The following is an 11,765-nucleotide window of genomic DNA, read 5'->3' on the forward strand; positions in this document are numbered from 1 at the left end:
TTTCTAAGGCATATAACAGAGACTCAGTTACTGACTTTCCTAACTCCAGGTTCTCAATATGCTACGCTAGTAATTCCTGCATGCAGAAAGGAGAGGAAACAATTTCCTCTCGCATAATAAAGACTGTAAAAGGGCAAAAATGAGTGGATATTTGATATTGCTTTATACTTGTATTTTTATTTCATGTTCCCGCTGAATGGCAGCATCCTCGTTAATAAGAAAGATCCTATTTTGAAAGATGGTATGTGAACATGTTCTTAAAAGCACTCGAGAGGAATATATAAAAGAAGTTTTAAAATTCAGGTTGTCACGTAACTTGAAATAGCGCTTGTTAGAACTGCTTCAGTGTGGTTTAGAATTTGTCTTTATTAATCTTTCTGATCTTTTTCAAAAGAAATGGGAGAGAATCACTCACTTCTTTCTTTACACCAAAATACATACAGAGGGTACAGGAGCCCCCTCTTCCAGATTTGAACTTGGATTTTCTTTGTTCAAAGTTAATGTAGTAACTGGGCCACTTGAAGCTTAAATTCTTTCCCACTTTAATTTTGTTTTTAATTGCTCCAATGAAATAGGATGTTTAAAAAAAAATTGGCTTTTTTGACCAAATTGTTACATATTTATAATGAATGTTTTTCTTGTGTCTCCCCACTTGCCTTTTGCACTCGACAGCCTACTGAGAGTCCACGTTGTGGGATGAACATTGGAACAGTCCTGCAGGGTTTGTACTTGCTGCTACAGCTGTTACTGCATAGCTAGATCTTATCCTCTGTTAGTCAAAAGGGGATGGGATGGAAGTAGCCTTCCTTGCCCTGTTTGGAAGCAAAATGCAAATGAGCAAAATGAGCTCCGTTTTCCACATCGTCAAACTGCGGTGTTACGCCCAGTATTTCACACATATAGTTAAACGGCATCTTCTCGCATTGAAATATGGCAATACTCTTAGTAAATCTTGAAGCGCTGCAATGTTTTTCTTGACTAGTCGCTGTTTAAAAACCATCTTAAGGAACCTTAATACCTCCCACAGTTTAATACTAGAAAGGATACACTTTTACGACATGATTCACGCTGCTAGTACATTCAGTATTTTTTCTAACTTTCTTAAAAAAAAAAAAAAAAAGTATTTGCAGTTGTCAGGGATAACGATTTCACGAACAAAACCCCAGCGCTTAAGATCACAGGTAGCTCACGCCAACAGGGCTGTACGGGGGCTGACCTGAGCCTCAGTACGCAGAACTCCCCGCTGTTGGCCAATTTTGAAACAGCTTTTGTACTCTTACGTGTGCCTTAAATAAACCCAGCAGCCCTCAGGCGCGCTTCTCCACTCCCGCTTGCGGGAGCCATTAACTCTCCGCAGAACAAGGCCTCTCCCCGTCCCTGCCGCCGCGGCCCGCCGGCGCCCTGTCCTTCCAGGCGGTCCCAGCAGCACTCCTTCGCCGCCGGCCCCTAAGGCCGCCGCCTGCAGGCGGCGCCCGGCCCCCGGTGAGACCTCCCGGCGGAGCGGCGACCACCTGCGGCCCTCGGCCCGCCCGCCCCTCTCCGCTCCGCAAGAGCGCCGGCGCCTGCCCCCGCCCTCAGCCCGCCGCCAGGCCCGGCGGGGCGGGCCCCGCCCCTCCCGCCGGCGGCGGGCGCAGGCGCGGAGCGGAGCGGGCCGGCGGCGCTGCGTTCTCGCGAGGTGGGCCGCGTGGCGTCGTGCTGCTCCGGGGGCCGGCCGCGGAGCCGCGGGCCGGGCCGGGCCGAGCTGGGCCGAGCTGGCGGCGGCGGCGGCAGCTTCTGGGGACGCGCCGCGCGGTAGCGACGGCGGGAGGCGGGTGCTGAGGGAGGGCGCGCGCCGCTGGGCCGGGCAGGGCCGGCTGAGCAACGCGGGGCGGACCTGACCTTGCCGGCCGCCGCGGGGTCGGTCACGGTGTGTGTAACCGTGCCGCGGCCTCGTGCGCGGCGTTCCCGGGTGCGCGTGGGTGTCGCTGCCCGGTGCGGGCCTGGCGGGGCTGCGGCGGGACTCGGGGTGCGGGCAGAGCGCTCCCGCCCCGCCCCGCCGCCAGTGGGCGTGAGGAGACGGGCTGGGCGGCGGGTGTGGGTGTTAACGGTGGGGAGCCCCCCGCCGCGGGTCCCGCGAGAGATCCTTCGCTGTCAGTCCTGGTGGGCGCTGTGGGTTTTTATTCAGGCTGGCTGTTTGTTAAGCGGATTTTTTATTCATTTTCTTCAGTTCGTGATGCAGTGATGTACCCGTACTGGTGTTCACCTTAATAAATAACCGGTGTAGTTCTGCGTTATAGGTGTTCGCTTTATTTTCTTTAGAAACTTGATCTAAAAAGACCCGGTGTGCGGAAGCCATGGGTTTGTCTGCGTCCTCCCCGGCTGCTGCAGGTCAGTCGCCAAATGCATCCAAGCAATATCAGATGGCGTCTCCGCCTTCAGAGTGTCCTATGCATCAGGAAAAAATGAGTGGTAATTATTCCTGAAACTCAAATGAAATAAACTACATGGAAAACACATTGAAAAATATTTGGGGTGGGGGGGAAGAAATGATTCTACAAATAAAAACTTGAGTTTTTCCTTTAGCAAAAATAGCTCTCAAGTAACTTTTCGTGAAAAGGAGCCAGTTGTTCACCAGAACAGCGTGCAAGCTGCTTTGTCTGTAGAGACAGTAGGTGCTTGCTGTAGAACCTGTGGGTTCCTCCCTATTGTCATGTTTCGAGGGGTCCTGCAAATTATTCCCATTGAATGGTACAGCCACAAAGGGTCAGGGAGGTGCACGGGCCCCTGCAAAGATGGTAGCTGGGGGCAGGTGTTTTTTTGCCAGAGAACATGCAGCTGGAAAAGGGCGCCAGAAGGGTGGAATAAGATGAATGTCTGGAGAAGGAGGAGAATGTCAGCTCCTTCGTTGACACAGTCAACACATTGATTAACGTTGCTGTGGAAATCTTAAGTACGAACGGTTCAGTATAGAGGCCAGCATGAGGTGGGGAGCAAGCATTCAAGGCTACATAAGACGCCAAGATCTTACCATGGTGCTGGGTCCTAAAATGCGGGAAAGAGAACAGTTAAAACTGTTGCAAAGCTCAGAAGAAAAAGTGAAATACCAGTTTGTATTTATGTGAGCGTTCAATGAACTTTTCCATGTTTCCTGTCAGGTCTTAAGAGCTTTCATTTTGTAGCAAAACATACACTGTTTTTTTCTGTATTTCAGGTTGTCCCATGCACATGAAGACTCCTGATCATAGAACTGAGAACGCAGACGATGTTCCTGCACATCAAGAAAGAGCGTATGAATTCGTAGCATGTCCAGTGAAGTCTGGTGCATCTCAAATGAAAGATGACATAGATCCTAGCAACATGGTAACTTTTGCTTATTTCAGATGTTTTCTTCAGTCTTGTTTCTTCTGAAATACTCTCCCTAAAATGTAAAGGCTGATACTGTCTAAGGTGGAAACTCTGGCAAATAATGTTATTTTTTAACTTTTAACACCACTTTTTTCATTTTGTGTGGAAATATTTGTATAAAAACAAGTTATGTCTTATTTAACATTCTCTTCAAATTTACATCTTTTGATAAAAGGTGGTTTTCCAGTTTGTAAATATTTTTTGCTGTCTATTTCTGTTTGTTAGTTACATGCATGGTTTTTATGCTACAGTAGTGGGTTTTAGGTTCTGGTTAATAGCAGTATGGGTGAGTTCTGATGCGGGTCTCTCCTAGATTTCCTTTGATTTACAAAAAGCACTGCTCTTCTGAAAGTTGAAGTTTAGGCAAAGGGGTTCCTTTAGTCTTCATATGACAAACTTATGCAGAGTTCTGCTGTAAAAGAGAAAGGTAATTTTGGTGGACTTAAATAAAGGCAGAACTTCTTGGTAGCAGCTGATTGATTACGCTTTGATTTTTCTTAAACAGCATAACATAAAAAAAAAATTCATATTCTTGTTTGTTGTTGATTCTCCTTGTTTTCTAGATGCCTCCTCCTAATCAGCAGCCATCCCCAGGTCAACCATTTCCATTGTCAACTGTTAGAGAAGAATCTTCCATTCCTAGAGCACATTCTGACAAGAAATGGGTCTACCCTTCAGAGCAAATGTTCTGGAATGCTATGATAAGAAAAGGGTAAATACACTATGAATTATCAGATGGAATTTGTGAGTCTGAAACTCATGAAGTAATATCATTAGTTACTATTCATTGATATTATTTAAAAGTTTGTGGGCTCTAAGCAGTAAATAATTAACTAGGTCTTTTAAAAATTTCTATTTTTATAAACAGCTTTGATTTAAAGGGTGAGCTGGTCTCAAAGCCATGTCTTCTCTAGTGATCAGCAAGGTGATAGGGAGTGTCAGGCAATTGCTGTTATCTCAGAAGATTTTCTTAAAAGTCAGTACATAGGCGCAGACAAACTTTGCATGGTTGCCAGCTCTCAAACTCAATTGGCTTCATACTAATCCTATAAACTGATAGTGAAAGTTCTATGTGAGAACATCTAACTTGACTTTGTAAAATTGCTAAAAACGTGAAAATTGTTTGACAAGTAGATGTTTTCAGTCTTTACAACAATGCAGTGTAGGCAAGATCTAACTGAATGCTAGATGTCTCCTGTGGCCTAAAAAACTTTCTGTGCTGCTGTTTCCTCATTCTTTTGTAATTACTTGTTTGTCATTCTGACACAGATCAACTTCAAAGGCAGATACTATTAAAGCAATAGTAATTTTTAGTTCTACTTATCAATATTGTTCTTAATATTGCATAAGCAGTCTATATTGAGCACACAGATTTTGATCCTGTAAACACTTAAATGTGTTCAATGTTATGCCTGTTGAAAAGGAAGCATGCACATAGTCATAGTGCAGGTCAGAGAGATGAAAGGCATTTCTAACTGTATGCAAAATTTATTGAATACAGGACTTTTGTGCATTAGAAATGCAAGTGGGATTTTTCCTAAGCATTTTTACGAATACCGTGGAAGTGCTGATGTTTGCACACCCTGATAACTTTCTGATCCAGTTAACCTGTTAATTTAGCTAACTAGAATTTGTGGATCTCTATGATGATAACTTTGATAACTACACTTTTGCACAGAAAATGGAAGTAGTTCTCAAGATGCTTAAGCAGATGAGCCAGAAGTTTCCATACTTGCTTTGTGTCTTTGCATAAAACCTTAAATCTCTTGATTCAAAAGCCCATCAGATAAACTGAGGAAGGTGGAGTAGTTGTGCTGTAATGCTTGTAAGCTTTTCAAATTCTGATTTTTTAGGTGGAGGTGGAAAGATGATGACATAACAGGTGAAGACATGACCAACATCATTAAGATTCACAACCAAAATAATGAGCAAGCTTGGAAGGAGATTTTGAAGTGGGAAGCTCTTCATGCTGTGTATGTACATGTGAAGTGAAAAGCAAATCCTTTGGTTTAGCTCTTGCTTTTGCAGTTCTTTGAAAGTAGAATGTCTCTTTAGTTTTTGCAGAAATATTTTGGTGCTGATAAGTCTCAAAAGTTACAGTCTTGTAGGAGCCTGCATTTCGATTAATATGAAGGAAGATTATTCAGAAGAGCTTAACTATAACTGAATAATTACTATGTTGATAAAACTGATGAGCATTTTGGTGGTGTGCATATAATGTGGATTTGGAGAAGTTAACTCTTTATTTTATCTATTTGGGAATTACTTAATTGAGATCTTTATGTCATGAAAAAAAAGGAGATGTAAACTTAGATGAAAAGTGACTGGTGTAAAACCAGCTGTCACTTTTTAGGTCAGTATAGTCCCTGTTCCTAGAAGAGACAGACTAGTTAAGCATTCTGTATGTAGAAATTGTTCTCTGAAATTCCATGATCTTTGTTACATGGTAGTTTGGATTATGGTTTTCTGTTCTTTAATCTATTAAATCTGTGGGTTAGATTTGCTGAGAACTGCTCTATTGATAAGTTAGTACAATGGTGTGAAGCATATCAAAGGTACTTTATCATACCAGCAGTAAGTGCTGTCAGAAACTGGGGGACTTTTCAAACCTTTAAAAAAAAAAAAAGAAAAGCTCATTTAGATCACTTGCAATTAATCTTTCACTGTTGGTCTTTCTCCTATTCAGTTTTTCTGTTGCTAAAACAAATTACCATAGTGTTTTAAACACTTAAAATAATACTGTTTTAAAAGGTAAAAATTATTGTCTTTTTTAATTGTGTGGACAGGGAATGTCCATGTGGACCATCACTGATGCGGTTTGGAGGCAAAGCGAAGGAGTATTCACCAAGAGCCAAAATACGTTCATGGATGGGGTACGTGGGGAGGAAAAAAGGTCTTCCAGCTAGGTGGGAGGGTAGTGAGACATGTCTGAAAACATGGTATAGAATTTATTTTACAATGTTTCAGAACTGGAATTTCAAGTTATAAATTACCAGAAGATAGAAGTACTAGTGGGGATCTTATGCCAGTATCTGGATAAATAAAAAAATCATCTTAAATAGGACTTCCTCTCCATGGTTCATAATATCCATTAAAATATCTACATGGTCTATTATCTGTCTTTCCAGATATGAACTTCCCTTTGACAGACATGATTGGATTGTTGACCGATGTGGAAAAGAAGTGAGATACGTTATTGATTACTACGATGGTGGAGCAGTAGATAAGAACTACCAGTTCACTATCCTTGATGTTCGCCCTGCGTTTGACTCTCTCTCGGCTGTGTGGGACAGAATGAAGGTAGCTTGGTGGCGGTGGACTTCATAATTACTCTTGTGGTGTGAGTCGAAAAGTAAACCACTTTCCTCCTAGACTAAGGATAAGTGAATACCAGGACTTGAAATAGAAGTTCGCTGCAGCTATCATTATTTTCATCATCACCACTGTTCTTTGGGGTTGGGAAGGGAGGATGGGGAAATCCATTGTTAAGCACACCGACGCTTTATGGTGTTTTGAATGAAATAATAAAGTTACAGTAGCAAAACCATGTATCTTAATTCTCTTAAGAGCTGGGAAATCTTTTCTTATTTTGTCACAGATTGTGTAAGCTTGCATTTCATGACTCCAGTGCTGCACCAGATACATGAGGTTTCTGATTCTGACTGGAGTTTTGAGTCTTACTTAAATAGTGAAAACTGGAAATTTCATACCTGGTTTCACATAGTTACAGTATTTGGATACTTAGATGATGAATAAAGAGTGAAAGATCTGGACTGTTTAAAATTGCATGTTTTCTTAACTATATAAACCCATGTATTTGTTTTCATATGGGCACTTTACCTGTTCAAATACATGCTTCCTCAGAAGACTTTAGTAAAGTTTATTCTGTTGAAGGAAGTATAGCATAGTATGACTGGTTTTAAAGGTACGGTAAGTTGAAAAGGAGAATATACTCATGCCTTAATCTGTAATTTATCTTTGAACAGAAGAACATCTGTTAGAAGAAGGAAATGAGTGTCAGTTACTTTTAAAACAACATTTCTAAAATGAGATAAAATTGGTATTTAATGGCTATTTATTTAAGTATTGAAAAGGTTTGTTTTCTGATGTAAGAAAACCGTATTCTTCCAGTATTTTCATGTCTTTAATGTGTGTGTTGTGTAATGCATTCAGGACAGAATTAAGCCTTATTTAAAGAAACTGTCATGCAGTGCATCTGTATTTTGTATCTTGGCTTCATCAACTGTACCATAGCATGTTATTTTTATATAATAGAGAATCGCACAAGTGTGTATGACTGCAGAGTCGTACACATTTCTGCATGGTGGTTATAGTGAGACATATTACAGGTGTGTATATAACTTGGCTAAAAGGATATCAAAAGTGCCAAGAAATAAGGCTGATTTGAGCGTTAAGAGTGATGCATGTTAATGTTGTTTGGCTTAAAGGTTTGATTAATGTTTGTGCTTAATAAGGGAAACTAACTTTTTTTTAAGTCTTCCACTGTAATAGCTTTAAATTTGCATGGCTTGGTAAATTTCAGGTGCCATATACCCCTAAATTTAAATTATTCCTCCCTTTTAGCATATATTACTCGTGAGAATGAGTCCTCTGTGCAAAGGGAGGGAATGGAAGGAGTAAGAGAGTATCTTATTGTAGCTTCTCAAATGGGAGAAGCTTTCTTCATTTAACTTCACAACCTTAACCAGGAACCAGCTGTACATTTATTTTCTGAAAGTGGTTATTTTTAACTGACATTGGAAGGTGGTGGTTTTTTTGTGGTTTGTTTGTTTGGGTTTTTTTCCTGAGGAGAAAGCCCCACGATGTTTCAGTCACGTAACTTCCCATTTTGGAAAAAATTATTCAGGGAAGCTTCCATACTTTAAGGAGATGGATGGTTCCCACTTCAGAGGCAACTGTACTGCATGGTAGGAATAAATATTACCCAGAAGTCCAGAATCCTAAGAGAAAATGATGCTCTTATCCCATCCACTTTCCTCATTCCTTTTTCACCTTTTTAGTGATTCCTATATATATATATATATATATATAAATGAAAACACTTTGGGGCAACCCCCCCCCCCCTCCATCTGGGTAGGCAATGTATATATGAGAGATGGGAGAAGTGTGTGAACTTGTATGAAGCATATCTGATAATGAAAGAGCTGCTCCTCTCTGTTCTAACAGTAAAGACTGAGGCTTACTTCTTTTTTTTTTGTTTTTTTTGGGGGTGTTTTTTTTTGTTTGGGTCATTTATGTGTACGTTTGTTAACGTGATATACACAGAATTCTGCATTTCTCAGAACTAAATACGGAAAAGGTACACCAATGTAGGGAGTGCTTCAGAAGCTTCAAAAGAACGAGTTTGCTTTGTTGATTTTGGAAGCATGATACTGAGTGCATTATGGAAATTGTAATTGCTGCTAAATCTGGTGAAAGGTGTCACATGCCACTTCATGTGTTTACTGTCTTCTGTTATGTTCCATCTCACATAGCTTCAAAATTGTTCTTTTCTGTGCTACTGTTCATGAGATGTACTTTGTCATCAAACAAAAAGGAGAACCAAATAAATATACTTTTAACTTTGGTATTTGGTGATCATGTTTTTAGCTGTAAGAATTAAGATGAGCTCTTGCATGTGTTGTATGAGATTATAGTCTGTTACAACTAATCACATCTTTGAATATATACTAATTTATTTAGGTGAATACAGAACCAAAACCCAAGGACTCAGTTCAAGTGTTTGGTAATCAAAACAGCAGCTTTCGGAATAAGAGCATATGACAACAAATATATTCATCCTGAATCTGGCTAACGTCTGAAGAGAGGAATGCAACAAATTTATTTTTTTTAAATAATCCTTGAAGTGAAAATGAAAACAATTCATTTCTACCAGCAGTAAGACTTAAGGAAGTAAACATGGAGTTTTCACTTTTATGTTTGGGTTACTTAAGCATGATGTTGGCAGTTCACTGTTTCTCGGAAGATGGGTGTCAGAGTGATTAGAATTCTAATGTAAACTTGAAAACCAGTAATTTAAATTGATGTTTTTTACCCTTTGGGAGGATATTTTAACTGTAAAACTATTCTTTAGGTAAGATTAAAGGTGATGTATGTGTATGCATAAACACACCCATTTATATCCTTTCTTTGTAAGTATAGAATGGTACAGAGAGTTCATGAAGCTCAAAAAAGGGAAGTATCATCCTGATCAGGGCCTTTCAGGGAATTCAGCAGGTTCACCATCAGTTTCCCAATCCTAGTCAGGCTGAAACAGAAGAAACAGAACGTTGGAACCCAGCATCTCCAACCAGGTTAACCTTGTGCAGATGCAAAAGGGAAAATGTGGACACTGTCACTAAAGCAGGGCCACTTTTAAAATCAGTTGTGTATGTAGGTATCTAAAGTTCACCTGTGTTCTGCTTTACTGTGTTGAAGCCCTGCTTGACCTATTGTGTTTGACTTTTGCAGTTAAAACAAGTTAGGAGAGCTCTTCTGGTCTGCAGCTGAAGGTGCATTCTTCAAGGATATTGCGGTGCTCAGAATCTGCAGTCTCTGTGACTGATGGAAAAGGACTCTGGCATAACACTCCAGCTGTAGGCAGGTCTTGGGTCATGCATATGTAGTCAGGAGTGGTACTGATCTTTATTACCTGGAGCCGGAGACTATTCTGCATTCAAATACCTGGTTTTGGCCTCTTGCCATTGCATCGCTTCAGGCAGCCAGTAACTACCCTGCAGTTGGGGCGCCTGGCACCATGCTGCCAGTCTAGAGGGGCACAAAACGTGGCTGCTGTGCCTAGAACCCTTCCTACTTAGTAACGTTGGCCCAGCTCTCTGCTGTTCTGCAGTATGTCCTGTTAGTATCTGGCCAACATGAGTAACCTGTAATTAGGGAGTAATTCACAGGCTTGTCCTTTCCAGGATGCCTGGAGTTCCTGGCCATGTTGAGTCATCCTATGACATCTTGCCCTTGTACTAGCAGACAGTTTGGAAAGGGGAGCTGTAGCTCTTCTGTCGCCATTTATTTATTTATTTCCCTCTCCCCTAGAAACAACTTTGCTCCTCCCTTTCGTATTATGCTGGTGGTCCTAGCTTCAATCTCTAAGAATTTTTCAGCTAAGCCCTAGAATTTCTGCCCTACTTTGCTGTAGAAGAAAGAGACTGTATTACTGGTAAGAAGGTATTTGTGTCCATTGTTGATTATTGTTATTTTTTACTGCCAAAGCAAAGTGCTCTGGATTACCATTTTTTAATTATGAGGTGAAAGAGGTATGCTAGTTTAGTGTGAAATGGGACAACAATGCTGTCTAATGTTTGCATAATGTATTTACTATCAGGACTTTAATGTGCTCTGTAAATAATTATTTAAAGTCTAAAATACGATGATGAATGTTGTTCTGCCTCCAAAAGGTGTGAGAGTGGCAAAGGATCTCTCCATTCTCTGAAAATGATCATAAATAGTCTGTCATCTTATGCAGTCCCATTTTGTTCATTCAGCTCTTGTGTCAAAGTGGGGGGGAATAATAGCTAATGTGCCAGAATTCAAAAGATGGAGGCACAGACACTGAGGTTGCTGTAGCTTAGCTGCTAAAAATGAACTGGTAAACTAAGGAGCACTGCTTAATTTTTGGACTCTTAACTACTGTTGTGTTCTTTATAGAGCGTAGAGATGCCCCTTCCAAAAACACCACTCCTTTGCTTTTTAAAGAGATTTGTCCCCAACATTTACTAAATTAAATGACACTTTAATCCTTTGTCTCCCTTTGCTTACACCTGCTGGAAAATCCGTGTAGTAAGGTTCCACAAGCAGATGTACTTCATGTGGAAGCTGAACTTACTTTGAGGAAAGAATATACTACTCATAATGCTAGTTGTGCTTATGTCTTCAGTATCACACCCTTCCCTACCCACAAGTATGTTTACATAGGTTCTTTTTAAAAATACACAGCATTGCTTGTTTTCTACAGATTTTTAGTAGGCAACTTCATGCGTTTTCACTCTCACTATTTATTATTCTATCTCCCTTTCTACAAGGTAAATTGCAGGCAAAGATCTATGTGCAGTGAATCAAGTAAGTATTGATTTTCTCAGCAGTGTTAGTAATAATAGGAACCTACGGTCATACCAGATATGACATTTTGTAAAAAGCATCCTTTTTAGTTTGCATTAGATGGTTAATCACTTTTATGTGCATTTCCTTCAAGAAAAAATGGCTTGCCAAACTCCTAGAGAAAGAATCTTAAATTATTCTATGAATGCGACAGTTGCATCTATTTGGTCTTACTACTTGTACATCAAATTGTATAGAAACTTGTGGGCAGAGTAGTAGTCTTGAGTCCAAACCTAAACATGTGGCCGTGAGCATGTGTGAAATGATGC

General features: G+C 40.6%; 1 protein-coding gene across 3 annotated transcripts; it reads left to right on the forward strand.

The window, feature by feature from the left end:
• Positions 1 to 1,401: 1,401 nt before the first annotated feature.
• On the forward strand, positions 1,402 to 8,964 carry LOC126041533 (holocytochrome c-type synthase). 3 transcript variants are annotated; one of them, XM_049807336.1, is made up of 7 exons: positions 1,402 to 1,482; positions 2,299 to 2,448; positions 3,191 to 3,339; positions 3,948 to 4,096; positions 5,238 to 5,357; positions 6,171 to 6,257; positions 6,513 to 8,964. In XM_049807336.1, exons 2-7 carry the CDS (start codon positions 2,334 to 2,336, stop codon positions 6,709 to 6,711), a joined length of 819 nt encoding a protein of 272 aa, XP_049663293.1. In that variant the 5' UTR covers positions 1,402 to 1,482; positions 2,299 to 2,333; the 3' UTR covers positions 6,712 to 8,964. The 3 variants fall into 3 exon arrangements, with proteins under 3 accessions (XP_049663293.1, XP_049663290.1, XP_049663291.1); XM_049807333.1 differs by lacking the exon at positions 1,402 to 1,482 and adding an exon at positions 1,594 to 1,675; XM_049807334.1 differs by lacking the exon at positions 1,402 to 1,482 and adding an exon at positions 1,689 to 1,791.
• The last annotated feature ends 2,801 nt before the right edge of the window (positions 8,965 to 11,765 follow it).

The sequence above is a fragment of the Accipiter gentilis genome, chromosome 8 (genome assembly GCF_929443795.1).
Source record: "Accipiter gentilis chromosome 8, bAccGen1.1, whole genome shotgun sequence".
NCBI classification, from domain to species: Eukaryota; Metazoa; Chordata; class Aves; order Accipitriformes; family Accipitridae; genus Astur; species Astur gentilis.

What these genes read in the sequence shown, in the direction of transcription:
- LOC126041533 (XM_049807336.1), top strand. Translation starts at nt 2,334, where the DNA reads ATGGGTTTGTCTGCGTCCTCCCCGGCTGCTGCAGGTCAGTCGCCAAAT. An exon ending in AATGCTATGATAAGAAAAGG is followed by an intron (nt 4,097 to 5,237) that starts GTAAATACACTA and finishes CTGATTTTTTAG; the next exon opens with GTGGAGGTGGAAAGATGATG. An exon ending in AAAATACGTTCATGGATGGG is followed by an intron (nt 6,258 to 6,512) that starts GTACGTGGGGAG and finishes CTGTCTTTCCAG; the next exon opens with ATATGAACTTCCCTTTGACA.